Source organism: Aspergillus aculeatus (genome assembly GCF_001890905.1).
Source record: "Aspergillus aculeatus ATCC 16872 unplaced genomic scaffold ASPACscaffold_11, whole genome shotgun sequence".
Lineage (NCBI taxonomy): Eukaryota > Fungi > Ascomycota > Eurotiomycetes > Eurotiales > Aspergillaceae > Aspergillus > Aspergillus aculeatus.
Genome location: NW_017962986.1, coordinates 601,385 through 627,846, shown reverse-complemented (window position 1 = coordinate 627,846; position 26,462 = coordinate 601,385). Strand labels below are relative to the sequence as shown.

The 26,462-nt window shown below is 53.3% G+C and overlaps 11 protein-coding genes across 11 annotated transcripts; 4 read left to right on the top strand and 7 right to left on the bottom strand.

The window, feature by feature from the left end:
• Positions 1-331: 331 nt before the first annotated feature.
• On the top strand, positions 332-937 carry ASPACDRAFT_61889 (uncharacterized protein; the record flags this gene model as incomplete). Its single annotated transcript, XM_020203718.1, has 3 exons — positions 332-452; positions 516-566; positions 630-937. The coding sequence occupies 3 exons, from the start codon at positions 332-334 to the stop codon at positions 935-937; spliced, it is 480 nt and encodes a 159-aa protein (XP_020054716.1).
• Positions 938-1,854: 917 nt separating this feature from the next.
• ASPACDRAFT_44878 (uncharacterized protein) lies at positions 1,855-2,566 on the bottom strand (the record flags this gene model as incomplete). Its single annotated transcript, XM_020201501.1, has 2 exons — positions 1,855-2,195; positions 2,269-2,566. 2 exons carry the CDS (start codon positions 2,564-2,566, stop codon positions 1,855-1,857), a joined length of 639 nt encoding a protein of 212 aa, XP_020054715.1.
• A 518-nt stretch (positions 2,567-3,084) lies between these two features.
• Positions 3,085-3,914, top strand: ASPACDRAFT_44877 (uncharacterized protein; the record flags this gene model as incomplete). Its single annotated transcript, XM_020201500.1, has 2 exons — positions 3,085-3,726; positions 3,789-3,914. The coding sequence occupies 2 exons, from the start codon at positions 3,085-3,087 to the stop codon at positions 3,912-3,914; spliced, it is 768 nt and encodes a 255-aa protein (XP_020054714.1).
• A 998-nt stretch (positions 3,915-4,912) lies between these two features.
• On the bottom strand, positions 4,913-5,786 carry ASPACDRAFT_79843 (uncharacterized protein). Its single transcript, XM_020205509.1, has one exon. The coding sequence runs from the start codon at positions 5,474-5,476 to the stop codon at positions 4,985-4,987; it is 492 nt and encodes a 163-aa protein (XP_020054713.1). The 5' UTR covers positions 5,477-5,786; the 3' UTR covers positions 4,913-4,984.
• Positions 5,787-5,974: 188 nt separating this feature from the next.
• Positions 5,975-6,920, bottom strand: ASPACDRAFT_79842 (putative 2-haloalkanoic acid dehalogenase). Its single transcript, XM_020205508.1, has one exon. It carries the CDS (start codon positions 6,824-6,826, stop codon positions 6,086-6,088), a length of 741 nt encoding a protein of 246 aa, XP_020054712.1. The 5' UTR covers positions 6,827-6,920; the 3' UTR covers positions 5,975-6,085.
• Positions 6,921-7,365: 445 nt separating this feature from the next.
• On the bottom strand, positions 7,366-9,605 carry ASPACDRAFT_79841 (aromatic amino acid and leucine permease). The gene is made up of 2 exons (XM_020205507.1): positions 9,319-9,605; positions 7,366-9,262 (listed from the first exon to the last, which is right to left on the bottom strand). The coding sequence occupies exon 2, from the start codon at positions 9,123-9,125 to the stop codon at positions 7,455-7,457; it is 1,671 nt and encodes a 556-aa protein (XP_020054711.1). The 5' UTR covers positions 9,126-9,262; positions 9,319-9,605; the 3' UTR covers positions 7,366-7,454.
• Positions 9,457-11,152, top strand: ASPACDRAFT_122184 (NAD(P)/FAD-dependent oxidoreductase). Its single transcript, XM_020196504.1, has 2 exons — positions 9,457-10,142; positions 10,222-11,152. Exons 1-2 carry the CDS (start codon positions 9,606-9,608, stop codon positions 11,071-11,073), a joined length of 1,389 nt encoding a protein of 462 aa, XP_020054710.1. The 5' UTR covers positions 9,457-9,605; the 3' UTR covers positions 11,074-11,152.
• Positions 11,153-11,312: 160 nt separating this feature from the next.
• ASPACDRAFT_44872 (flavin-containing monooxygenase) lies at positions 11,313-13,359 on the bottom strand (the record flags this gene model as incomplete). The annotated part of the gene is made up of 4 exons (XM_020201499.1): positions 11,313-12,611; positions 12,669-12,918; positions 12,984-12,994; positions 13,066-13,359. The coding sequence occupies 4 exons, from the start codon at positions 13,357-13,359 to the stop codon at positions 11,313-11,315; spliced, it is 1,854 nt and encodes a 617-aa protein (XP_020054709.1).
• Positions 13,360-14,585: 1,226 nt separating this feature from the next.
• On the bottom strand, positions 14,586-16,270 carry ASPACDRAFT_79840 (putative FAD binding monooxygenase). Its single transcript, XM_020205506.1, has one exon. It carries the CDS (start codon positions 16,247-16,249, stop codon positions 14,669-14,671), a length of 1,581 nt encoding a protein of 526 aa, XP_020054708.1. The 5' UTR covers positions 16,250-16,270; the 3' UTR covers positions 14,586-14,668.
• Positions 16,271-17,498: 1,228 nt separating this feature from the next.
• ASPACDRAFT_31353 (ankyrin repeat protein) lies at positions 17,499-22,982 on the top strand (the record flags this gene model as incomplete). The annotated part of the gene is made up of 6 exons (XM_020199807.1): positions 17,499-18,428; positions 18,485-18,724; positions 18,780-19,101; positions 19,151-20,825; positions 20,883-21,901; positions 21,958-22,982. The coding sequence occupies 6 exons, from the start codon at positions 17,499-17,501 to the stop codon at positions 22,980-22,982; spliced, it is 5,211 nt and encodes a 1,736-aa protein (XP_020054707.1).
• Positions 22,983-24,419: 1,437 nt separating this feature from the next.
• Positions 24,420-25,998, bottom strand: ASPACDRAFT_53283 (uncharacterized protein; the record flags this gene model as incomplete). Its single annotated transcript, XM_020202728.1, has 5 exons — positions 24,420-24,593; positions 24,651-24,932; positions 24,991-25,611; positions 25,677-25,739; positions 25,786-25,998. The coding sequence occupies 5 exons, from the start codon at positions 25,996-25,998 to the stop codon at positions 24,420-24,422; spliced, it is 1,353 nt and encodes a 450-aa protein (XP_020054706.1).
• Positions 25,999-26,462: the final 464 nt, after the last annotated feature.

Here is a 26,462-nt window from a genome sequence, read left to right as displayed (position 1 = left end):
CGGTACGATGTCGTTGACACATCGCGATGGAGACATAAGCTGCATTACTGCAGTGTACAGTACAGCGCACCCAACGGCGCTCTGAAACAATGTCTCAACGGGACCCGCTGTGCCCCTAATCCCGTGGTCTGATATTTGAGACCGATGATGTCAAATTTCGTGGGTGATGGAATCATGATGCTGGATGCTGTTCAGGGGAGCATCGGACATATAAAGCCAGCTGTTGCTGCTGGGGATCTGGGAAGTAACAAGAACAAGAACAACCGCTCCGTTAAGTGACAATCTCTCCTCAACTCCGTCCAGTCAGAACAAATCAGACCTTCCAGCCAAAATGAAGTTCTCCATTGCTACTGTTGCTGCTCTCGCCAGCGCCATCACCGCCACTGCCGCCTCTCTGCCCGAGCGCTTCACTCTCGTCGCCGACGACAACAGCGCCGTCCTCACTGATGGCCGTACGTGTTCCCCAGCTATCTACCTACCACGCCTCTCTGCTATAGATTTCTAACACATAGCAGAGTACCTCTACATCGGCAACGCCACCTCCGACGACCAAGTCCCCGTCGTCCGTAAGTTCTTGCCCCTATCCTCCTTGATCTCCTGAATTTCAACAACAGTACTGATCTACGCAGTGACCTCCAACTCCGCCGGCGCCCTCACCTACCTCGCCGACGGCGCCGTCCCCACCGCCTTCCAGAACCTGTACATCGTCGAGAACTCCGTCGCCGCCGTGCAGTTCACCGTCCCCCACTCCGGCAACATGCCCGAGGGCGCCAACATGACCGGCTTCGCGGTCAACGAGGACGGCCAGCTGACCCACGGCGACAAGGCCTGGTTTGCCGTTGATGGGTACGGCGATGTTGAGGAGAAGACCGTCTACTGGTACGGAGCTCACAGCTCTGAGTACATGGCTGCCTACCTGAAGGTCAAGGCTGCTTGATTTAGTGATGGATTGGGATGCAGGACTTGGAGAGGGGATCCCCTGAAAAGATGTATATATTCAATAGATTTTGAGCAGCGTGTATTAAGATTAGGCGACTCTGGGTGATATATCATTGAATTTATCTCTGCTTCTGATATGATACGATCGAGTACCTGTTCCTGGATTTCAATGTTGCTTGACGTTCGTCACTCGTGGGTTGATTGACGGTGTGTCGTCTCAACAAGTCTCCCTCCTAGATTGTCCAATGTAGCGGGCCAAACGGAGGACAGATGTGGCGGTCGGACAATCTTCGGGCGGTACGAGACTGAGTCTTACAATAAGATCTCATGTCGCACTTCCTGCCTCCTAGTATATGACGGGTGGAATGCCCGGAGTATCGGTTTTCGTCCTGCTCGGAAAGTGGGCGGAAGGCCGCGGGCGACAACTGGGTACGTCATGGCAACAAACAAAAAAGCCACGGCTAACCGCGGCGCCTTGCCTCGGTTTAACAGACCGCCTGCTCCCTTGAAAGCTGTCTGGCAGATCGGGCGGTCACCCGTCATACTCCATGGAGGAGGTGGTGACCACTGCCGGAGGCTCGAGCAAGATTTGGGAGAATCCATGAAAGTGACAGGTGGTTTGCGGAAATGGGCATTCGAGATCGCTGTTACCGAAAAGGTTTGTTCCATCGAGACATTCGTCGACAATGTAGCTCACTTCAGTGAATCGGCCGCGGCGCGTCAAACCCATCCCACGGAGTCGTGACATGAACGCCTAGGTCGCCTCTCATCTTGGTTATGAGGTTGGAAAGGAAATGTTCGAGAAGTCCCTCTAAGCCCAATGTCTGGGGCCCACCTTTCAAAGCGACCATCTTGACAGCCCCGTTAATATGATGCTTCAGCATGGTTGTATTGCGAACATATAGCTATTGATTGTTAGCTCAGTGCTCTGCGCCAGCCGCGAACGGAACGTGCCTCATCATAAGCGAGCATGATTGCCTTTGCGACCGTCGCATCATCCAAAGCTGGCACCTCGGCCGAAATAGCGCGTCTCAGTGACCGCAGACTTCGCGACTTGTACTGGAGTGTGACTTGCGTGAAGAAGCGTCGCTGCTCCTGCTGCTCCTGCGTGTAACAGCATGACAAATGTCGACTCGAGGTGAGAAGCACAACGTCCAGAAGGCTGGGTTCGGTGATGGCGACAGGGATCCAGATACTATTCATGCGCTGTGAGAAGAGCACCTGCGTCTCGTTGCAGCGCATCAGAGGTATGATCACTGTGACGTCTTTGAGTCGCACAAATTCAGGGTCAGCAAGAGGAAATATAGAACTCTGCGAATGGATACCCACAGTGATCGAAGAGAAATTGTTCGGTGGGGTTTAAGACCCTTGCGAAACTCATGAACGGGTCTGTCCTGTCTGCTGGGAGGAATGTATCCAGTTCAGCAATGGGAAGGTCTGGATTTTCTTGTGAGAGCCTTGCATGGCGTTCCTGTCTCTTTTGTGCCTGGTATTGAAGCGTCCGCAGGCGCCTGGTCTTGGCATGCGCTGAGCGAGCGGCGTGCGACAGAGCGATTCTCCGCTGCGACTCGGTCGCCTTTGTCGGCTGGGATGTACTAATGATAAATGGTACTTCTCGGTGCGCCATCTAGGTAAGGACAATTTTTCTCACTTAAGGCCAGGGAAGGATAAGGAGTTCGGTGATTCACTGAAGGAAGTTGAAGCAGGAGGCCATGGGATGGCTGACAAAGCATTTTGGTGAGTGCCCGGGCCAAGACATGCGCCTGCTCGAAATAGTCTAGCGCTCTACCATGTACGCGCTCGGTTAGACAAATTCGTAGCTGGCTGCGGAATTTATGTTAAGTCCTGCTTCCTTCGTGGATGCCCTTCTCGGATGATATTCTTTTCAAAAGTTTGACATGGCCTCGATGCATGGGTCAGCATGAGTGATGCTCTGCAGCTACCATGATCTCATGGCCAAGACAGGCGCTTACTACATGTAGACTAGTAATGACTACCAGATACCATAGGGTAATGTGGTACGAACTGTGAAGAGTGCACAGAGGGTAGGAAGTCAAGGTCGAGAGGTATAAAAAGAACCAGTCATGCCGTCGTTACCTTGAGTGAGACCTTAAGGTCCCTGCCAATGAATTCGAAACTGTAGCGATGGAAGGAACAGTGGTCCTCACCGGCGCCAACGGCTCTCTGGCCCTGGGCTTTGTTCAAGCCCTCTTAGAAACTCACCCTCAGAAAACATTGGTTGCAACTGTCCGCAACCCATCCCCAGAAGAAGATCTCAATACCGAAAGACTTCTAGCACTGGCTGCAAGATTTCCAAAAGCAAAATTCCATCTCGAGACCCTCGACCTCGGCAAGCTGGCCAACGTGCGCTCCTTCGCAGACAAGCTCTCTCGTCTGATTTCCTCTGGAGCAGTCCCTCGCATCTCAGCCATAGTTTGCAACGCGGCCTCGCTTTCCTTTGAAGGAGGACAGAAACTGACCGCCGATGGTTATGAAGCCACCTTCCAGGTGTGCCACCTCGCGCACTACTTGTTGATTCTGAAGCTTCTCGGGAGTATGGACCTCACTTCCGGTCGCATTGTTATGCTGGGCTCCATCACACACTACCCAGAAAAATCAAACCCATTGTGCTCGCTTCGACCGCAGTTTCCGGTTGATTTGGAGGAGTTGCTCAGACCGGGGCCTGATTCCCCTGCCCTCGTGCATGATAGGGGCTTCCAGCGATATGCCACGGCCAAGCTGGCTAATGTCACGTTGGCGAACAATCTCAATCGCAGATTGAAGAGGGTATGCTCACTGTCGCCGGAGGTGCACTAGAAGAGTTGGCTGACGTTTTGACAGGATGATAGGTTATCAAGCATCACGGCGGTCGCGATGGATCCGGGTGGTCTACCGAGTGCGAGATCGCAGGCTCAGCAGAAAAGGTCCACCCAAAGGATCTTCGCAGTAATCAACTTTCTCATGCCTGTTCTTAAACACGTCACCACGATGTTTCGGACCACGGAGGATGCGGGACGTGATCTGGTTGCTTTGAGTGTTGATTCGTCTTTTCAGGGAAGGAGGGGTTACTATATGGGTCAAAAAGAGAACATCCCTGCGGCTGTCAGTATAATTCCAGAAGTACAGACAAAGTTGTGGGATGCTTGCTGGGAATGGTGTGGTCTTGCAGCTGAGGATACTGTACTTCGAGATGCTGCTCCTGAGAGATGATGCGACATCGCATGTGGAATGGCTTGAGGGGTATCTAGTCGTAAATGTGAAATAGTATGTACATATTGACAGGAGATGGAAGTAGAAGAGGAAGGAGAAGATGGTATCCGGACCGAGTGTTATGCAACACCCGGGTGATGGTCACATGCTCTCCCAAATAAATGGTTGTCGTCTTCCGATTTCAAATGATCCACCCAATTGTTCTAAGTTTCCGAACTTCATCATTCCTTCCAGTGCGTTCAGTCTTTCCTCATGGTCATGACCTTCTACTTCTTCTCTTTCTTCCTCCTCCTCCTCCTCCTCCTCCTCCTCTTCTTCTTCGTCATCTTCGTCATCTTCGTCATCCTCGTCATCCTCGTCATCTTCGTCGTCCACTTCTTCCTCGGTGCTTGTATCATCGTCCAACGGCAAGGACGGCATATCTACTATGCCGTCCATCAACATGCGCGTAATATTGTACAAGCCTTCGCGGTACCCTAACTGCGTGTGCAGATGTCTTTTGCTGACCTAATCGCCAATACGCGGTTCATCATGCGCGCCGCCAAAGTCCACAATCCACGCGCCATCGTTAGGATCAATCAACACATTTGACGGCCGCGCATCACCCCACGTCAACCCCAGCTGGTGCAGAAGATCCAGTGTCTCTGTCAGCTGGACCAAAAAATCCCGCCGATATTCCAGCGGCATCTCCGGCCCGACGAGCGATTCCAACGTCCCAGCGTTCTCCACATACGAGATTAGCAGCCCGAGGTATGAGCCCTTTCTGTCCCCGGTCACCACGCCACAAACCCGCGGCACGCGCAGATCGTCGAAGTCCTCGACCTCATGTAAAGCCTTATGCGTTTCCATCTCGCGCACAGCGTGCTGTCACCGCCATAGCTGTAAGGGTTTGAAGTAGCACATGGGCATATCGCCAGCCACGGTGTTGCGGCCAGACCATCGTGGGAGGCTTTTCAAGCTCTTCCTCGTCATCGTCCGCCGGAGAAGCCAGAACTTCTTCCGCCTTGAACAGCAACCAGTCCGGGTGCAGCTCGTAGTGCGGCAGCCACACGCCCAGCTGCTGATCCCGCCGTGGCGGCACGTCGTAGTCCAGGAACGGCTCGGGTACCTCCTCGACCACGTACAGCTTCCACCGGTGCTCCGGCGGGTCCAGGTAGTGCGCCAGCGTCGGGAACGGGCCCCCGTAGGTGGGCTGCTCCAGCCGCTGCATCCAGCCCTCGAAGGGCCGCAGCGCCCACCGGTACAGCTGGTCCGTCGCGTGGTCACACGTGGCGCGGTCCTCGTCTGCATCAAACATCGTCCGCGTTACCTCCGTGTACGTCTCCATCGTGATCGGCGATTTGCAGAAGTAGTCCTCGGAAATCCGCACTACGCATCGCGACCCTTGCAGGCGGTGGTCACGTGTGCTTTCTCGTCTCTGCCATCATAGCCCACGCTCACCATGCGGTGGGTGAGCGTGGCGTCTTCATCCATAATCTGGGATGCTGAGTCGTGGAGGCTCCGGTTATGGACTGTCTGAAGGCATACAGGCTGCGGTGAACGGACTAACAGAAGATATGAAGCTGCTTGCCATGCATCAGCATCAGCACTGGAGCCTGACGCTGAAGCTTGGAACGCCAATCACACGGTCGAAAATTGTCAGACCCCTGAATTATGTCATCAGGTGCTAGTCACGTGAATGCTAACAGCCACAGATCTCACGCCCACCTCACCGCCAGGCGGGCAACAAGCCTTATCGCGTGTCGGCAATCCGCTCCCTCGAGCACTTTCATGTTGTAACAAACCACTAGAAAAATAGTTCAACAGGTAATATCCTCATACTCTTCATGATGCTTTATACACAGACCCAAAAACAACAACGAAAAAAGAAAAATGAAATCTAAGATCTATGACCCCCTACACCCAAACCTCCTCTCCTGCCACCAACCAAAACCCCCTACTCATCCCTCCCCTCCGTCGCCCGCACAATCCCCTCCGCCATCCCGACCAAATCCTCCGCCGTAACATCCAACCCGGCCTCAAAGACCCGATAACACGGCTCACCCTCGTAGACCGTACAATACGCGCCGCGGAACCCGGTCTTGGTTGCCGCCGCCACATCCCACAAATGCGCCGCCGCGAACCACGGCTTCTCCTCACCCCCAGCATACCCCAAGGCCTCCAGCGCGGGCCGATACGCCCGGAGCGCCGGCTTGGCCACGCCCGCCGTATCGCAGCTCAAGAAATTCTCGGCGGGCATGTCGACGCCGCCCCGCAGGAAGTACCCGCGCACGCGCTGCGTGTCCCCCGTTGTGAGGCACCAGACCGTGAACCCGGCGGCACGGAGGGTGGCGAAGCACTCGGCGAGGCCGGGCCGCAGGGCCAGCGCGCTGTAGCCCTCGACGCAGGCGTCGCGCTGCGCCGGGGTCGCGAAGCCCGTCGGGTTGGCGACGCCGATCATGAACAGCGTCTGGTAGAAGAGCTCCGTCAGCACCTGCTTGTAGGGCTTGTAGCTCTCGGAGATGGACAGGAAGGTGAACTGCAGCTCCGCGTTGGTCATCCATGTGAAGCCCAGGGTCTGGGCCGTGAGGCTGTGCGCCGCCAGTTGCGGGCCCAGGGTTTGCTGGATCGTCTCGTAGAAGGCGTCGAAGGAGACGCAGGTGCCGACTACGTCAAAGACGACGTTCTTGCTGGTCATTTTTGCGTGCGTGCGTGCGGGTATGATGTTGTGATTTCGGTTGGGTCGGGCTGGGGAGGATTGAAGTTGAGGCTATTTGGTGGTGATGACCGAGGACCTAGGGGGGGGAGAACGTCAGGAGGGGTAGAGATGAGGTCGAAGTTGCTTTTCGGTCTTATCGCCAGCCGATACCGGGCCCACGGCCGTGCGGGGAAATCTTAGTCGCGTCTGACACACGGCCGGGCAATCTATCGCATGCAGCTAGTTCGCTTAGGGAGCGTTAGTCGACATGGCCCCCACGACCGTATATTGACCCGCGATATGAGATATGGGGTGGATATGCGGAGCGCTCGATAATTCCGATAAGCTCGGGGGTAATTGATGGCTTATCTTGCTCTCTATGCTTGACACATTCAGTGCTAGATAACACTGCCCGGACTGCTGCTACTTCAGTATTGCTCTTTTGGGCAACTAAGAGGAGAAACTGGAGGTAAAACATACATGGTAAGACACGGGAGGTCCAGTCGTCACAAAGATAAAGAAGATAATACAGATTGATTATGACATTAGCTATACAAATGAACACGCAAGATAAGTCGCTAGAATACAGACACACGAGACTCGACCAAATCACACCCACCAAGAGGCATCATCCCCAGAGAAAGTTCAACCGTCTAAGCCCGCGCTTCGGTTCCGGCTCAGGATCGGGGTTGGCTTGGTAACGCTCGATAAACGGCCGAATTGGCACGTCCTCCAACCCGATGATCTTGCTCTTGGCCCAAAACTTGTAGCCGAAATACAGAACAAAAATGATGGGGACATTCAAGTATGAAGAAATGAATGTCTCCGTGGACCACTGGCCGTGGATAAAAGTCTGATACCCACCAGTCAGGAACAGAAGGCTGAAAAGCCCCAGCGCAAACCAGGTACCCCATGGCTGAAAAGGAGCAGCCCAGGGCAGCTCCTTGTGCCGATCAATGCCCTGTCTTTTGCATGCGTAGAGAAAGCGCAGGTACACGATGCAGATACATCCCCAATTGACCAGGGTGGAAATCGAGACGATGTCCTGTAACCAGGTGAAGACGGTACTGGCCGAACTCGACAGCGTCATGTAGCCCAACGCCATGAAAACTCCCAGAATTGTCACAGCCACATACGGAATACCGAAGCGGTTGACACGCTTGAAGCACTGGGGTGCGTGGCCTTCGGCCGCCATCGCATACATGATGCGCGAACCGCCCAGCATGTTCGAGTTGCCGGAGGACCAGGCGGAGGTGAGTACCACAGCATTGATAATGGATGGGACGACTTTGATTCCGGCGTTCCGAGCTGCGATAACGAACGGGGACTCAGACGCAGTTCCCGAGGACCCCAGAAGGTTGGGGTCGTCGGAAGGGACGACTAGCCCGATCATGAAGATGGTCAAGACGTAGAAGAGTAGGATCCGGACAAAGATGCGACGAGCGGCCATGGGGATGGCATGACGGGGAGAACGTGTTTCCGCGGCTGCGACGGTAATGTTTTCGATTCCACTGTAGGAATACAGAGCACTGTTCAGTGCTGTCCAGAATCCCAGGAAGCGCCCCAGGGCGCCTCCGATGCCAAGGTATTGCACAAACGGGCCCGGGTCACGCCAATAGCGAAATCCAATGCTGGTTCGATTGGGGCCTCCACCGCAAGTAATCACCAGGGCCATGAGGTTGATTCCAATCACCAGCATGATCTTGAGGATGGAGAAGCCGAATTCAAGCTCGCCGTAGACGCGCACAAACACCAAGGCCGTGAGCAACATGAGAAGACCAAACACGGTGATCCAGACAGCATTGTTGATTGTGGTCCAGAACTCGATGACCACGGCGGCAGCAACAATCTCGGATGGGATGGAGACGAGATAGGAATAGACTTGGTTCCACCCATTGGCGAAGGAGAGGGCTGGGTCCACGAACAACTCAGCATAGCGAATGACTCCACCCTGGAGCGGAACGAGACTGCCCATCTCGCCCACCGCCGCCACCACGCTGAACACCGCCCCACCGATGATCGTGTATGCCAGAAAAGCTCCCAGCGGTCCTGCGTGAGCAATTGCCCGTCCTGAACTCAAAAACAACCCAGTGCCTATCGTCCCGGCCAGAGCAATCATCTGAATGTGACGCTGATGCAGCCCCTGATGGAAATCACGAGCTTCGTCGAGGTGGCCGGGGGCGGTGGCCTCAAGGTCCCCATCATACTTTTCGCTGGCCTGTTGGTAAGGCGGCTTCTTCTCCGAGGGGGCGGAAACATCCATAGTGACAGGAGATTGCGTGAGAGAAATAGAGGCCATGATTCACAGAAACGAGAGTGAGCAAGAGTGGCGCCATTTTGTATTGTGCACACTGATGCCCAATACCCCGCATTGGAAATCAGAATCCTCTTGTTGGTCCATGAAGATGAAGCTAGTTAGCATGGTGAGGATCGACTGTCTGTGACCGCTGTTGTTGTGGTTTGTGTTTGCTAGACGCTTATCAGATGATTAGGTCCGGGTCCAATTACCTATTCGGGACGGCCCGCCGTCTGTGTGTGTGCGTGTGAAGGAGCGACCGACCGACCGACTGACTGACAGTGCCAGCCGTCCGACCGCTGACCGATAAGATAATCGACGCGATAAGCACACCAAACAATACAAACGATAAAACGATAGAACGATAAGCCTCGGCTGTTATCGCCGACTCCTTAAAAAGGATGCACGGGGGCGCGCGATAACCAAACTTCACCACCGCAACTCTACGCCCATCAACCTACATCTCCGACCTTTCTCCTAAACATGGCGACTTCCACTTGCTTTCCAGGCTCCAATCCAGGAGAGTGCTTCTGGCAGAATCAGCCCCATGAATTACACAACTTTCGGTCCACTGAACAACTACCCGAGCAGTCGGAGGTGGTGATCATTGGGGCCGGGTACGCTGGCACGAGCACCGCGTACCACCTGCTTCGCGACCATGGAGACGCCATCAAGTCAATCACCATTCTGGAAGCGCGAGGGGCCTGCTCCGGTGCGACCGGCCGTAATGGAGGACACCTCCGTCCGGACTTCTACGGCCACATTCCGACGTATATCGATCGGGCGGGGGTCCGCGCGGGAGCAGAGATCGCGGAGTTCGAGATCTCCCACCTCCACGCGATGAAGAAGTTGATTGAGGAGGAGCAGATTGACTGCGATTTCACTCTGACGCGCTCCATCGACGTCTGGTGCAACGAAGAGGCGGCCCAGAAGGCCAAAGCGGTGTATGATCGCATGAAGTCGCTGAACCTGGATTACATGAATGACGTGGTCTTTTACACCGGCAAGGATGTAGAGGGGGTGAGTGCTTTCAACCATAAGATACCCCATGCTCCCGCCCCCCCCCAACTCTCGCAAATGTACTAATCACCCAGCGCAGATCTGCGGGGTCAAGGGCGCCAAAGCCTGCGCCTCGTTCACGGCGGGAACGATGTGGCCATACAAATTCATCCTCCACCTCCTCAAATCAGCTCTAGCGTCGGGCAAGGTGAACCTGCAGACGTTTACCCCGGCCCAGTCCATCACCCCCGCACCCCACGGCGGTTTCACCATCCAGACACCGCGCGGCAGCCTGCACGCCGCCACCGTCATCCACGCCAACAACGCCTACGTCGCGGGCCTGCTGCCCGAATACGCCAAGAACATCGTCCCGTGCAAGGGGATCTGCTGCCGCATCACCGTGCCCGCGGGCACGACCGCCCCGCTGCTCAACAACTCCTACATCAACCGCACCGAGGACAACACCCTCTCCTACCTGATCCCCCGCGCCGACGGGAGCATCGTCGTCGGCGGGGCCTCGTCCAAGTTCCGGCCCTTCAAGGAGCAATGGTATAACAACGTTGACGATAGCGAGCTCATCGACGCCGCCAAGGACTACTACGACGGCTACATGCAACGCACGTACCGGGGGTGGGAGAACACCGGGGCGAAGGTCGACCAGATCTGGACGGGCGTCATGGGATACTCGTACGATTCCAACCCGCACATCGGTGCGGTGCCCGGCAAGGAGGGCCAGTTCATCCTGGCCGGGTTCAATGGCCACGGCATGCCGGTCATCTGGCGCTCCGCACAGGAGTTGGCCCGGATGGTGGTGCAGAAGATCCCCTTTGAGGAGACGTGCATGCCCCGGCTGTTCCAGACGTCCCAGTTCCGCATCGACCGCGCGATGAACGGGTCGGAGGACGATGGGGATATTCTCGGCACGGGCAACTTTCCCTCCACTAAGCCTTAATCTACTCCGCAAGGTAGCCTGACAAGGGCATTTGTACATATATTGAAAGTCTTGCAGATAATACAATGAGCGACGGCTGTTTCGTTATTACACTTGTTCGCCACTCTGGTGATTTGGTTTACCATGTAGATCGGCTGTAGCAGTTGTATATCATTCTATGACCGCACCCCATACAAAAATAAATAATTTATTCAATGACAATCTACACAGTCAGATGGTAATAGCAGTCTACCCCATCGCTAAACATCCCACCATCCTTCCAAATACGATTTCAAATCAATATGGTCCGGTTGTTTCAAATGAGGTGTCAAGTCCGCATCAGGCTGCATCTCTCGTGTTGTCCACCCGTTTCCCAAGTAGGCGAATCTGTTCCCGCTTGGGTTCGTATACGTATACTCCCAGTCCTCCCACCGCGGGTCCCGCCGAACAAAATTTGCCAGACTGGCACTTCCTGGAAAAAGCCCATGCACGAACCCATTCGGTCGGCCCCCGTTCATCCACGACCGACAATTTGCCTTCCCTGGCGTCGAGTCATCGTTGCCTGTCCAAACCGTCCGTGAGAAGAACGCATGGCAATACTCGAGGAAGTCATCTGCCGCGGCTCTGGCCGGCACGAACGTGCGGATTCCCTGGCCTCGCACTTTGCGAATCATCTTCGCAATGTAGGTGATCTGGTTCTCCACGCAGTTGGGGATCGTCCCGCTGGGGCCGACGACGTGGGCCCCGCCCAGCCAGAGCGCGTTGGGGAACCCGGGCGTCGCCGTTCCGAGATACGTGTAGGGGAACCCGTAGATCCCGTCGGATGCCCACGCCTCGCAGAGATCCACCCCAAAGGCCACAACCGGGAACGGTGGCACGAGATCGGAGTTGGCGCCCGTCGCGCAAATCACTACATCCGCGCGCCTTTCCATCCCGTCTACCGTATGGATCCCGTCCCGCGTCAGGCGCTCGATCCCCGACCGGATGAGCTCTACGTTCGGCTGGATCAGCGCTTCCAGATACCCCGGACCTGGGGTGGGACGACGACAGCAGGGCGGGAAGTCCGGGATCAGGTCGCTGAGGAGAGTCTCGTTGTGCTCGACACGGGCCAGCATCGAGACCGTCCACATCTGCCGCAGGAAGTCGTTCTCAGGCGAGTCCAGGAAGCAAGTGGCGAAGCCGCGGAAAAATTCAGCTTCTTTCTCCTTCCGGTACTGTAGGTATGTCTGCGGGTCGCGGAAGGATTCGAGCTTGTCCACTGCGAAAAACGCCCGTTGCCAGTCCCCGTCGACGTTGGGCGGGTGGACGATCCAGGTGCGGCTGCGGGCGTAGTGATCGATTTTGCCGGCGATGGGTTGGATTTCGGGTAGGATCTGAATGCCTGATGCACCGTTGCCGATTAGAGCGATTCGTTTACCTTCGAGCGGGACGCTGTGGTCCCAGTTGGAGGAGTGGAAAATGGCCCCTTGGAATTGGTCTATGCCTTTGAAGTTGGGGATGCGCCAAGTGTTGAAGTACCCGATGGCGGTGATGAAGATGTCGAAGGTATCTTCATATATCTTCTCTCTTGTTAGCACGAGTTGGTTTAGATGATCGGATAAAGTACGCGTCGTCACCTTATTGTCTCGAAGATCTTGGATGGTGACTTTCCATTTGGCTTCGTCCGGCTGCCATTCCGCTCGGAGGACTTTGCGCTGCAGACGCAAGTACTTGTACACATCGAACCGACGGGCAAGGTCCTGCCAGTACTCGCGAATCTCTGGTCCTTGTGCGAACTCTTCTTTCCATTGAGTATTCGGCGCGAAGCCGGACTGGTAGACGTGGGCGGGCACATCACACCGCACACCAGGGTAGGTATTCTCGAACCTGTACAACAGAGAAGTGAGAAAAAATCGTTAGAGGTGTCAATCATACCAGTGGTTACAACGTACCATGCACCGCCCTAGAAGCCCGTCTCAAGATTAACTGCTCTGCATACAGCTCCAACGAAAAGATGGTAAAGGGGCAGCTTACGACATCTGCATTTTTCTCCAGGATGGTCAGATCAATCCCTGGCACTTTAGCAGGGAGTAAGATCCCTGCTGTAATCCCCGACAGCCCCGCCCCGACAATTCCCACGCGAATTCCACGTGGCTGGTCACCGGGATGGTCCTCGATGCTGAATTTCGGTCGTGTTGTCGCAGCCTCGACAGGGGTGATTTCTTTGTCCACCACCACGGTTTTTGCTATCTCCGCGATTGAAGGCTTGTAACATCCCTGCTGGCGGATAGGAAGGCTGTGAGCTCTGAGTGCTACGGTTTCGGTCATCCTTGCGTGATTGATGTAGTTCCTGTTGTTGAAATTGAATCTCCTGTGTTCTGTGGAGGAGGACGAGCGCTAGATGGTGAGTTTCTTCTCTATTTCATGTCTTTCCATTAAGCTTCCCCGCGAGTGAATAAACCTCGTGGCGTTGACTAGGAAAGAATGGGAGAATAATAGGCATGCTGGTCCACACAATAGACGGGGTGTATTGTTTCTGAATCGGTCCTGTTGTGCTCTGGTACGTACCCGTTACATAAAACTCAGATCTCGCTCTTACCAGATTTAGGTCCGGGTCTACCACGCCTACGCTTTCTTTATTCCTTTGAAGGTGCCAAGTACACGTGGCTATGCTTACTTCTTCATTCATTATATAAGATCATATTTAAGGTTGTTTTGAGGTGATTGCGCTATGCACGTTGCGCGACGCGGCGGTTCTGGGTACAGGGTACAGTACACTACTCTTGTTTGCAAGGCCGACACTTGACAAACTGGATATGAACTTGCTCGACTGCGGCGCAGAAATTAGGTTCCAGCAGATCATTGACAATTCTCTCTATATCTGACAGCTAAAACCGCCATGGGTTAGGACATGCACCATGCCCCCGCTCTTTCAAGTGTACATGTGGAGTGACTTAAGCACTCCTGCGGCACCACATCCTACCGGCAAGAATACCTTGGCAGAATTATTGTATGCTTTGCTACGAACGAAATAAAATTTGAAGCACTTCTCCGCTAACCGAAATCACGTCAAAAAGGAGACCGGATCTTCTTATTTGCTTTCTCATCCGCATTACGCTTCATACGATGGGCGGACTAGCCAACTCAAGGCAGGTGTATTCCATCCCAACGACGGATCTCGGCCCCAGCGCCACCCGCTTCGCGTCTAACCTTGAATCCGAGTGATCTAGACAGGATCCATGAAAGATGGGTAGCATCATACCAAATTTGCTGGAAGTCATTACGTCGCTTCATGCAGACACATTGACGTTATATAGCATGTAAACATATACGGTCGGACTTTCAGCCAGTGCCTCTGAGAGACGCTCTTTCCTATGCTTCGGGGTCGGAGGACTACCACAGCGCAGCCCACTGAATCGTGGCTTCGATGGTTGTTTACTCAATCATGACGCTCGGAAGATGGCCTTACTGGGCTCATTTACGCAAATTTTCATGACTCACGCCTTGCGAGCTGTATGGTGAACCGGGCTTCTATTAATAAAGTCTAACTGTTTGGCAAAGATGTTTGTATGTATTTTAGTCTTAGTAGAGTTGAGATGCTTGGACATTAGACATTAGAAAGCGGGATAAAAGATTACTAGGAAACATTGAGCTGGGTATCGCGGAAAAAAGAATCAAATCGCTCGGGTTTACCTGAGGCCTCAGCCACTGCCACATATGTGTCGGGGCGGATCAGATATGCCGCATTCTGTGCTAATCCTGCTTGGCTATACTGAGAGGTCCAGCTAAAGCAATGTAACGGAATGTTTCTCAGCTGGCACCATTTCACCAGCTCAGTCGAAGGGTCGCCATACACATGGACCTGCCAGGTGATTTCCTTGAGAGATTCATAGTTGTTGCCTTCACCTACTGACACCCATGGTAACCGATCTCCACCCTTGATAGTGCCGGCAGACCCGGCAGACAGCAGGCTGTGTTGATACTGTATCTTGAGCTGTGACAAGCCAAAGAATATCCGTCGACGAACGAAGCCAAACTTGACTGCAAGCTTCACGACAAACGGGATGAGGTAACTGCGCATGAAATTGGCCAGCCAGCCTCTGGCAGCCAGTTTGTTGAAGGCCGAATCGGTTGTCTCGACGAGAGTCAGCGCAAAGGCTCGTCGCTCCGACTCGTAGGTATCTAGTAGTGATGCGTCCGCCTTTCGCTGTAATACAGTAGACAACTTCCAAGCGAGATTGATCGCATCGCCGATGCCTGTGTTCATCCCCTGTCCTCCGACTGGACTATGGATATGGGCAGCGTCCCCAACGAGAAACGCGCGACCGCTCCGGAACTTGTCGGCCACGCGGTGATGAACTCGATACGCCGTGAACCAGTTCACCTTGTCGATTTGCATCATCTGGCGCATAGCTGGTGTGGCGAGGGCCAGGTCCTCGAAATTGACCTTCGAAATATCCTCCTTGGCTTCGATGTGAGCCAGCTGCTTCCCATCCACGTTGCCTATCAGTCGCGCATGTCGCTTAGAGTCGTAGGCAAGAGTGAGGAAGGTGACATCGCCGTCGAGTTGGAGGTGTCCTTCGCCGTTGATGGCAGGCCCTTGGCCCTCGATATCGGCGACAAAGAATATTTGACCGTACGTCTCGCCGGTGAACTTGATCCCTGCCATGTGTCTGACCGCGGAATGGGCGCCGTCGCACCCGACGATGTACGCGGCTTCACACGTCTGGAGGTCTTCTGCTACTTCACTCGACTCCAGTGAGAGATTCCGTGTTCTCGGGTCCCTGAACCGCGCCACCACCCCGCCATCGTTCTCCGCGAAATCCACCAACTCCTTGTTCCGTTCCACCTCCACCCCGAAGTCCCTCAACCGCTCTTCCAGCAATCTCTCTTGCACATCCTGAGGAACGATCAAGATATACGGATACGGCGTCAACCCCATTCCGAAGTGACCGAAGGGGATGCGAAACCGATGCACCCCCTGTGTCCAGATGTTCGTTGCCCCTAATGGATGGCCCAGTGCTACCAGCCGATCTCCGAGGTCTAATTGTCGATACAGCTCGAGAGTTCGAGCATGGACTGCCAGCGCGCGGGAGGTCGTGGCGGTGCGTTCCCCTCGTTCGATGATGCGGACCTTGATGCCTTGGCGCGAAAGCCACAGAGCCGTGACCAGGCCGGTGGGGCCTGCGCCGACGATGAGAACTTCAGTTTCGTGCATTGTTGTTGCGTTGCTTGTCTGTTCGAGTACGGTGTTGATACCAAGTGGAAATTCGATGACTCTTTATACCATTGCGCATTTCTTAACGAAAACAGCAAGGCTGACCCATCACCTGACTGGTAAGGGTCACAAGCGGTCGGGGAGACCAGGAGGCTCGGCTCTCGGCTTTCCGTTGGAACCGATGGGGCGGAAATGCGGGCCTCGCAAGGCCGGCCACCGCTGGCGGACCCCGTACTCCAGATCCATGATCATTGAGGCCGATCGATAAGATCGCTCAGCTGGATATATTGTAGCCCTCAGCATCAGCATCTGTGAACAGCTAGTAGGCTTGTAGTTAGCGTCCTTGACGAAACCGTCATAGATATCGTATATCTGAGGCTGGACAGGTCGAGCTGCGCCGTCCCAAGGATTATCCACGGCTGTCCACCATTTAGTTAGGTAACCGAACCTTAGTTCCACTATTTGTACAATAGCCATTTCAGCTATCTTCCAGCGCGTAGGATGATTCGTCTGAAAGTCGAATTCCCTTCTTCTGCAAAATCTATATTCGGAGAGATAAAATATCTATACCTAGTGGTAAGATCTAACTTCGCTACTTTCCGGCCGGTGGCTTGGAGATGGTGGAGTAACTACAGCTTCCTTGTAATTTGTAGCACTGTACAGTACGTATTGAGTACGGTATAATACATACGTAGCCCCATCCCTGAGAGGTGGCGCAAACATTCCATGTAGATCGCTCCGCAATATCCGTTAATGAGATCCGGACGGAGAGATCTGAGTCGTAACAGCGGGTCCAGTTCAATTGATCAGCTTCTATCGAAGCCTGAATCAGAGTATGACGCCATGGCCCACTCAGCGTGAAGTCTGCGCCGCTAAGCCATATTAGGGCACATGAGGCCTAAAGCTTCAGGCATCTTGAAATCTCTGCCTAGACTAAGGTCAATAAGAGTATCGATGCCTAGATCTTGTGCCAGAGCGGTGAGCATTTCTGCCTACAGGCAGCGAGCTGAAGTCTGTACTAGCCCGCTTTGGGAAAGTACCCAGTCCGATCAATAATGGATCTTCTGGGTCTTATAAACACGGCAAGACACCTCCACCTCGATGTTGATCGTTGACAATTACATCCCCTATCATCTCGCTCAGTTGAACAGCTTCCGTTCCTTAATCCTTAAAGCTTAAACCCGCTCCCCTTGAACACATTACTTGACTGCTTTCGCATCGTGACCTCTCTCCTTCGCTCGCCCCAAACATGGCGAATATACTTACACTTCCATCTCTACCGGCGAACCACCGGAATCTCCCCAGCTGGATCCAAAGCCAGCCCCTCGCATCAGTTCATGATCTTGTGCAGCCGTACAATCAATACGATGCTGTCGTACGCAAGCTGTTTGCCCAGGAGCCATCTCATCCCCTCCTAGAAGATCCTCATTTGAATGTCGTTCCACTGTACAACGAGAATGGCACAGCCAATATCCACATGCGGGCACGCCAGCTAGAGTCGGAAACCCCGCAAGAGAAAGAGAAGTATATTCTACCATTGAAAGGCGAAGACCGTCGACCCAGTGGTTCTCCAGCGGTGGTCCCGAAGCTGGAAGACTTCCAACGAAACTTCACTATCTTTTCAGAAGGCGCATTGAGTGATTTGGACTGGTCGAATGTGGTGGTCGCAGGAAGTGCTGTTGTGACTTGCTTACTTCCAGTGCCAGAGAAATACGATGACTCGAAGCGTTCGCTGCGCAAATTCTACCACGAGAAGATAGCGCCCGCGTCCGATGTTGATCTCTTCTTATATGGGCTGAGTGAGCAGCAGGCCCTGGAGAAGATCAAGCAGATCGAAGACCGGATCAAGAACACCATCCTCTACGAGACGACGACGGTCCGAACCAAGAACACAATCACAATCGTCTCCCAGCATCCAACCCGCCACATCCAGATTGTCCTGCGCATCTACAAATCAGTAGCGGAGATTTTGACTGGATTCGATGTGGATTGTTCTTGCGCCGCCTTTGACGGAAAGCAAGTCTATGTCTCGCCTCGTGCTTTAGCCTCATATATTACACAGATTAACACTATTGATCTGACAAGACGCTCCCCATCTTATGAAAATCGTCTTTCTAAATACTCTCATCGTGGATTCGAAGTCTTCTGGCCAGAGCTTGACAGATCACAAGTCGATCCAGTAAGTAGGCACTTGCAAGACATACCTCTTATCTCTGGACTAAAGATCTTGGACAGACGATCTTCGAGCGAAGTTTCACGAGGGTAGTTGGCTTGGCCCGCTTGTTGGTTTTAGAGAGACTACCTAAGCAATCCGACCGAGACTTCTACATTGAACAAAGACGAGAGGAACGTGGCCGTCCGGCACCCAAAAGCATGTCATGGCGGAGGGGCGTGCGTGGTGATCTCAAGAGCGACTGGGATGATGAAATTGCGGAGTGGGACAACGAAGACCATATCTCCTCATATGAGACATTCGTACGTCTTCTTGTCTGTTCTACAATGGGCTGACCTGCTGATATTCTGGCATTAGAGAATTCCATATGGGCCTAGGTACAACGCTAAGAGAATCGAGCGACTTATTTACGCAAAGGACCTGTTACTCAACGCGGAATGGAACAAGAAAAAAGAAAGACAGGTTGACCTTCACAGGCATCCCGCTTTCTTTGGGAATGTGGAGGATGTTATCCAAGATTGTTGTGGTTGTTGTCCCAAACCAATGTCGCCTGAGGACTGTGAGATTGCGGAAAAGGAAAGCAAGATTTATGTCTCGGGAGACATTTCCTTCATCAAGGATGATCCTGGTCGCCAGGAGATCGGAAGTTTCAACCCAACCACAGATACCGAGTGGACTGGTAAGCGCAATTCACCCGATTACAAGGGTTCTACTGACAACTGAAACAGATATGGCCTATCTGGGACACACCGAGGTACTTTGCCAGGCGATCGTTGACTGTGACCTTGAAAAGGTGCGGGAATGTGTCTCAACGGACGCCCTAAGTGTGAACAGTCGCGATTGCACGGGCCGCACACCGTTACATCTAGCTTGCATGTCCTCAACACCGGCAATCGTACAATGCCTTGTCGATCATGGCGCGAGGCTGGTATCTCGCCTGGCGGATGGCCGATCTGCCCTGCACCTAGCCGCTGCACGAGGGTCGGTGGATATGGTCCGTACCTTGCTCATGAAGAGTGAGCAAAACGAAGGCGAAGCAGATAAATTCAAGGTGTCGGCGAATGAGGGGAATGATCCTAGTTCTGCTGAGGAGGCACAGTCTTTCACTACCGGGTCATTCGTGAAGGTCGACAAGAATCTCGATACGGACATTGATGGTCCGCTCCCAATTGACGACGCGGAAGATGAACCTGATGTTTATGACATAAATGCCGCGTCCTGGGATAGTCGTACAACTGCACTTCATCTAGCCATTCTCAACGGCCATGCTGATGTGGCCCACGAGCTCGTGTCATCATTCGGAGCAGACGTGCTTTTGCCGGTGAAGCTGGTGCATGATTATGACAACAGTCCCAAAGCCGCTATCTTGAACCTGGTACTTACACTCAATCTACTTCCCACTGAAGCAGCTACGATGACCGAAGCTCTTCTGAAGCTGGGCGCATCGCCAACACAAGCTGATATGGATAATACCACCCCGTTGACTTACGTCGTTGCCTCTTGGTACAACAACCTTCTGGACGTCTTTATGAGCTACAGCGCGCCCGCAACGAAGAAAGCAATTAATTACTTCACTTGCAGAGGTTCTTCTTGGTATCCCAAAATCTTTACGCCGCTCATTGCGTCAATATCGTCAAGGAATTGTGAAGGGGCACATAAACTGTTGCAGGCCGGGGCCAGCCCATTGATTCAATTTGAACAGTTCGTCAAGCCTGGTCAAGGGGCTTACGAGCAGCTTCGAGACAGATCAAATGATAGGCTGAAGGAGATCTTCCGACACCGATTGACACAGCCTATCATGTTAGCGATCCAACAGGATCTACCATTGCTTGCACTCGAGATCTTGGAACTTGGAGCTGACGCCAATACACTGACACCCGAGGCCTATAGAGCTCAGGATGAGGATTACCAGTTGGGAAGCAATGGTGATGGCATGTCTTTGCTGGACTGTGTTCGAAATAAGCTCAAGGCGCTTCGTGCTTATCCGGAAGATGACTCAGAACAACGCTGCTGGCAGACATACAGCTTCGAAAAAGACTATTTGTCTAATCTCACTGAGAACACATATCAATGGTGGTCGACAAAAAATCTTGTGTGGGACGCCAAAAAACAGAATCGGGCACGCAATCGTTGGGGCCGCAATTCCAACAACCAGGGCCTGGAAGAGAATGGTCAAGCGGAGAAGGATCTAGCTGTCCAAGCTCTTCTCTCTGATTTCGAAACCCTAGAAGCTGCTCTTATCAGTAAGGGAGGCAAGCCTCTCTACGAGCTACGCCCAGATCTCATCGAGTTCCAAGAAGAAAGTACAAAGGAACCGAAGAAGCCCAAGCCCTTCGAGCCCGAGTTTCAATTCCCCAATGTGCGCGATATGACTGACAAAAAGCAGGAAGCCTATGTTGAGCTGTAAGTATCACACCTGAAGGGCCTTTTATAGGTACATTCTAACAGTCAATCCCTCAGATTTCAAGCAGCTTGGGCTGGCGACCTGGACACAGTCAAGCGCCTTACCTTGACAGTTGGAGACGCAGAAAACGACCATCTGCCACTGCAGATTGCTGCGCGCGATGAACATGACTTCTCTCCATTTTCTATTGCCGCCATACGTGGGCATTACCAGCTGGCGAAGGTTATCCTTAAGATCGCACAAGCGCAATTCAAGCCGAAGGATTCTGACGCGCATGAAGAATATGAGTTGGACCTGGATGATAGTGATTTGTTGCTCGACGACAGCGACAGTATCGGTTTCCGCAAGAACGTGGTTTCTAGCAAGTTCACCACCGAAGACATAGGCGAGGCGGTAGAGCAAGTTGAGAGTGAAGTCTCCGCTTATGAAATGTTCAACTGGAACTGTCAGGGGGCTAGGTACCTTGCGGCCCAGACCGACAAAGACATGGACGCCTTGGAGACCGGCGACAAATTATGCAAGGACACGTCTTATTGTCCCAACGGGCTTCTCGAGTATGCAATCTGGGTCAACAACGTTGAGCTGCTGCGTTTCGTTTTAAACCTCGGTCAGGAACTCGCCGAAGCAAAAGCTTCACCTGAAAAGAATGTCTATCGAGTATCATGTAATGCCTCACGATTGGCGATGCGAAAGGGGCATTTGACCTGTCTCCAAGAGCTTATTCGACATACTGGCGCCGACTTGCCTATGGAGGCCATGTTACGATCGTGCGAAGTAGATCCCACGGAGAAACCAAGGTCCTATCAAGGGCTGTCCATTCATGGCAAGAAGAGAGCGGACTGGGCGGTGGCTGGCAGAGGAATGACGAACTCATGGGATGAAATGAACGATCACCCACTTCTTATGGCCGCAATTGAAGGAAGTTTGGAAAGTGTCGAGTGGTACTTGAGTCCCGCGCCGGAAAGGTTCTACACAGAGTTCATTATAGAGCACCAGCACGACGCGAGACTAAAGGCGTTGGCTCAAGAGGGGGCTAAAACGACGACAGCCCTTACAAAATGGCTTTCATCAAAGAGTGAGTGCCCGGTCAAATTGTTCTTTAGACTTATTTTGAGCTGACACAGAAACCAGGTCAGTTTGTGCTACATTGCGCGGTGCTTTCAGACCCGTCGGAGCACTCAACCAGATTGGTCAAATACCTGGTCCAGTGCGCTCCCGAGTATCTGGAAGTCAAGTCGATGGATGGTCACACCCCGTTAGCATTGGCATTCTCCCTTCATCGGACAGAATTCGCCCAAATCCTTATTGACGCAGGGTCGAATCAGACCGTCCGCGACAATAAGGGCAATAACCTCATTCATCTAGCGCTCTGCGACGCATGCAATCTCCCATGCTTGGCACCGGACAGCACACGACAGCTTCTCCATATGCTTGATCCTCGCCTCGCCTCTTCTTTGCTTACTGAGCGCTCTTCCGATGACCCAGGATCTCTCACTCCCTTTGCACGCTGGCTTCATTCTTCGAGCAATCAGCAGGGATGGGCGAGAGGTAGCCAGGACGATAAGAGTGCAGACTTCCAGGCTACTGCACGTTGCGTGCTGGACTTCGGAAGCTCAATCAGCCAAAGGTTTCTGGAGATGTTCGACGGTGCAGGAAATACACCAGTTCACGAAGCGGTTCGCTCTGGCTATCCTGAGTTGCTGAGGTTGTTGCTTAAGTATCGTCCAGATCTGCTGTTCCGTGAAAATGCCGTGGGAAGTACGCCTCTTGAGCTCGCAACCGACAGCTGGGTGACACATGTAACTTCGGCCTGCCCTTCAGTCGAGAGAGAAGACCTAACGCGAGAGGGACCTTGGAATCCCGAGATGACTTGTGTCCTTGAGCGCTCGACAGAGACCTTTAAGCCGGACTACCGCGCGCCAGAACATCCGAAGAAAGCCATTTACAGGATTGCTCGTGAGTCAGCTGCTCACCACCCAGCTAAGAGACGGTTGGTGAGTTTGAACGAGGCCACGGAGGTAACAAAGCGACTGGCGCTGCGAGGCGAGGAGGGGACCAGAGTCTCGAATCAGGACAAAGATGAGTATGATGAGGTGACTTGCTGGCACAAGTACGGAGGTCCAAAGCATTATGGGGCCTTCTCTGATGATAACTGAGAGGCGGAGTAGCGATTACGGGTATGGAGACTGGATGAGGGCCCTCTGGCTCAGAATCATGTTGCTTTGTATCACTCCCCGTGTCTTCGAGCTCGCGACATGAGCATAAGCGAGTGAATGAGCCTTATCTCTATTCACAGCTTCCGTGCTTAATGTCGGGAAACATATTTCAATTCCATGTGTAGTGTACTCATCTCCTCCAAAGCAGATCTTATCAACATGTTTCAGGTGTGCCCCTCCAAAAACAAATCGCGAGTTGTGGGGTAGGATCATCTCGTACACCTAGCGTATCGTCAATTTCTTAAAGAGCACAGCTTTTTCTCATGGTAGGTCCAGGGTGGACCCGTCCTAAATAAAAGCGGCATTAGTTTGCCGGCTTGTTGGTGGCATTCTAGTTCCATCTCATGCTTTGTACAGTTGAGCACAACGTCATATCAGATGTTAAACATTGTTAATTTGTGTACTCTGATATTCTAATTCTAACCAGGACTGTGACCTCCAGGCCGTTGGATACGGATGCACCTTGATGCGTGCTTTCCATGGAGAGTCTCTTCAAGTGATAGCTGAATGTTCCTCGTCGCATCGATTGTCTCTGATGCGTATGCTTCAGAACCATGTGCTCCGTGCTTGAGAGTGTAGCAGATATGGAACTGTGGCGGGTAGTCGCTGGCGTCGCTGACGAAGCGCAGAGAAAGCGATAGGTCTTGGGGCGTCGACACGGGAGGGTCTGGGTCATTGCGATGGGTGAGCATAACGCAAGGGAAGAGATGCGCGAGGGGAGAGGGTACCTTAGATGAGCTCTTGGCCTGTGTAGTGATTGGCTAAATAAGGCCGGGGATGGGTCATGTCTTAGACGTTGAGCCGTGCGAGGACCGAAGAAGAGGTCGCCTCGCACTGGGTACTCGGTCGGCGAGGGCTGAGCGAAGCTGGCGTGGCACGAGCTTTAAAATACACTGCCGGACTCGGGGCTTGTTGACGTTGAGTACTCGACCCTTTCCATGGGGAAGGTGGTTGTGGGCGTCCTGAGGCAGCTCAGGGCGGCTTTGTGATCGGTTCCCTGTTTGCTTGGCGTTGTCAGTATGGAGGGTGAATAGCTAGTAGCTACAGCATCACGTGGGCAGGACACTTAGAACGCTGACGTACTACTTTTATTGTCGTGCCTCGCTTGATAATGCGAAGAGAGTGATCGGATGTTTTTGGCTATTCTTTTCAGCCGGCTGGCTGCTCCGAGATTTACGGTCGCGCTCTCGGAAGAAGCGCAGCTTTCCATATGGGGCTCTTAGGTGTCTTCAAGCAGCGACAGCATTTGAATTTCATTGCCCTGCACCAGGGAGCTCTTTCGCTACATACTATAGCCCACACTCGCGGGTAGACTCATCCCTGCCCATGCTACTATGACAGCGCATCTACCATGCTCAAGCTTCGACCTGTGAGTAGCTACTCGAACACTTCATATTTGAAGTGGCTGTCGGATCCCAAGTTTGGCTCCAGAACCTCATCGAAGTCCGGGATCGGGTCATTTATCGCAGGCTCAGGCGTTCGGACAGCGGTGATGACATGGTTCGTGAGCACGCGCGACCGGAAGCCTGCCTCACAGTAGGTGAAATAATACTACATTCCGTTAGTCGTCACGCTCAGTGCAGCGCTGCGAAAGAATGGGGTACGTACCACCCACACCCGACGGAAAGCCTCAATTTCATGCTCGGTCGCCTCGGGGTGTCTGTCGATGTAATCCCGGCGGATGAGATTCCACTTCTTGAGGAAATTCTCACGCCAAGTCATCAGAGTCTTAATATAGCTCGGCCCGATGCTCTGTAGGGAGTCGAGCTCCAGCGTGCCATTCGACCCGGTGTGCAACGCATTCAGGAACACATTTGTTGAACAAAGGTACCCGCCGGGGAAGATATATCGATCGGTGAAGGTGGTAATACCGGGTTTGTTGTCATGCATCTGCCCATCCCTCAGCATCAGCTATACGCCGCAGAACAATTTGCAGAGACCCACTCACCATGTTGTTCGTCGTGATCGCCTGCATCACGAGAATACCTCCCTCAGGCTTCAGAAGCCGTGAGATCGACCCGAAGAACCCATCCATGTATTTCTTCCCGACATGCTCCACCATCTCCACCGAGACGATGCGGTCATACCCGCCTGCCGGCATTGGCGCATTTCGATAATCGCACAGCAGGATTGTGATCTTATCGTCTAGCCCGGCAGCCTTGATGCGCTTCTCAGCCAGCGCCTTCTGCTCCGAGGCAAGGGTGATGCCCGTCACGCGGCACCCGATCAGCCGGGCGGCCTCGATTGCCAGACTGCCCCAACCGCATCCGATGTCGAGAATGTGGTCCGTTGGGGAGATGCGGGCTTTTTGTAGGATGTTGTGTACGCTGCGGATTTGCGCGGTTTCGAGGGTCTCATGGGGATTGTTCGACCACCATCCGTTCGAATAGTTCATGTCTGGGGAAAGGAGGGCGGCGAAGAGGGCGTTGGAGGTATCATAGTGGAACGTCACGTTCGAGCGGGAGTGAGCCAGAGTGTTTGTGGGGGTAAAGAGGAGGTGGCGGAGGCGGGGGAGGAAACTGAGGAGACGATTACCGAAGCCGAGCCTGGTACGGTTACGGAGGTAAAGCTGGGTCTACATTAGACGCCGGTCCTGCTGCTGAGAGTAGGAGAGACCTGGATTGGGGTTCTCACCTGGAACATATGACGGAGGTCGTCACATTCAAGCTCTTGGTAGATGTATGCTTCCGCGAAACCCTGGACGAAGATTAGATCGTCCTGAGACAGTGAAGGACCATCTTACCAGATCAAAAGCCTGGCAAATGCGAACCCAGGCGTTAGGATTCAAAATCACGATCTGCACATCTTTGTCCGTCGACTTGGGTCCGAAGACAACGGTTTCTGGCTCCTTAGCGTGATTGTTGATCACTAATGTCAACCGCTCCTGGTGCTCAATGCTGGCCAGAGCCTGCAGAACAAATGATTGGGAGTATGACTGAACCAGACCTTCGAGCATCGTGGTAGTTAAGAGCAAGTAAGTTCTTTTGGTGTGTACTGTTACTTACTGTTACTGTAAAAGCGACTCCCTCGCACATTGATCGAGTTTAAGTAGTCGTCGCTGGTCAATTGAGACCACGCAGTACAGTCTTCCAAGCCATTCGGTTTACTTGTCTCCATGCCCGCAGGTTTCGGAGCCCGAGACGCAAGCAAATGAGCGGGCTGTTTGATTGGTGCAGAGTGGGAAGGATGGCGAAGCGAACGTTGTTACGCAAGCCACAAAACGGCCTGACAGCTTCGCTGGCTCGTATAGGGAGTGCGTGCAGGTCAGCTCGGTTCAGCTTGCTGCATGTCTCAATCTATGAGCTTCTCCTCACTAGACCCTTGTTAGCAAATTCTATTCACCTTCGTGTGTGAAATTTGAGAATCTGAGCTTGAGACTTCAGGGCATTCGACTCACCAACTCCCCTCAAGGCAAATTGG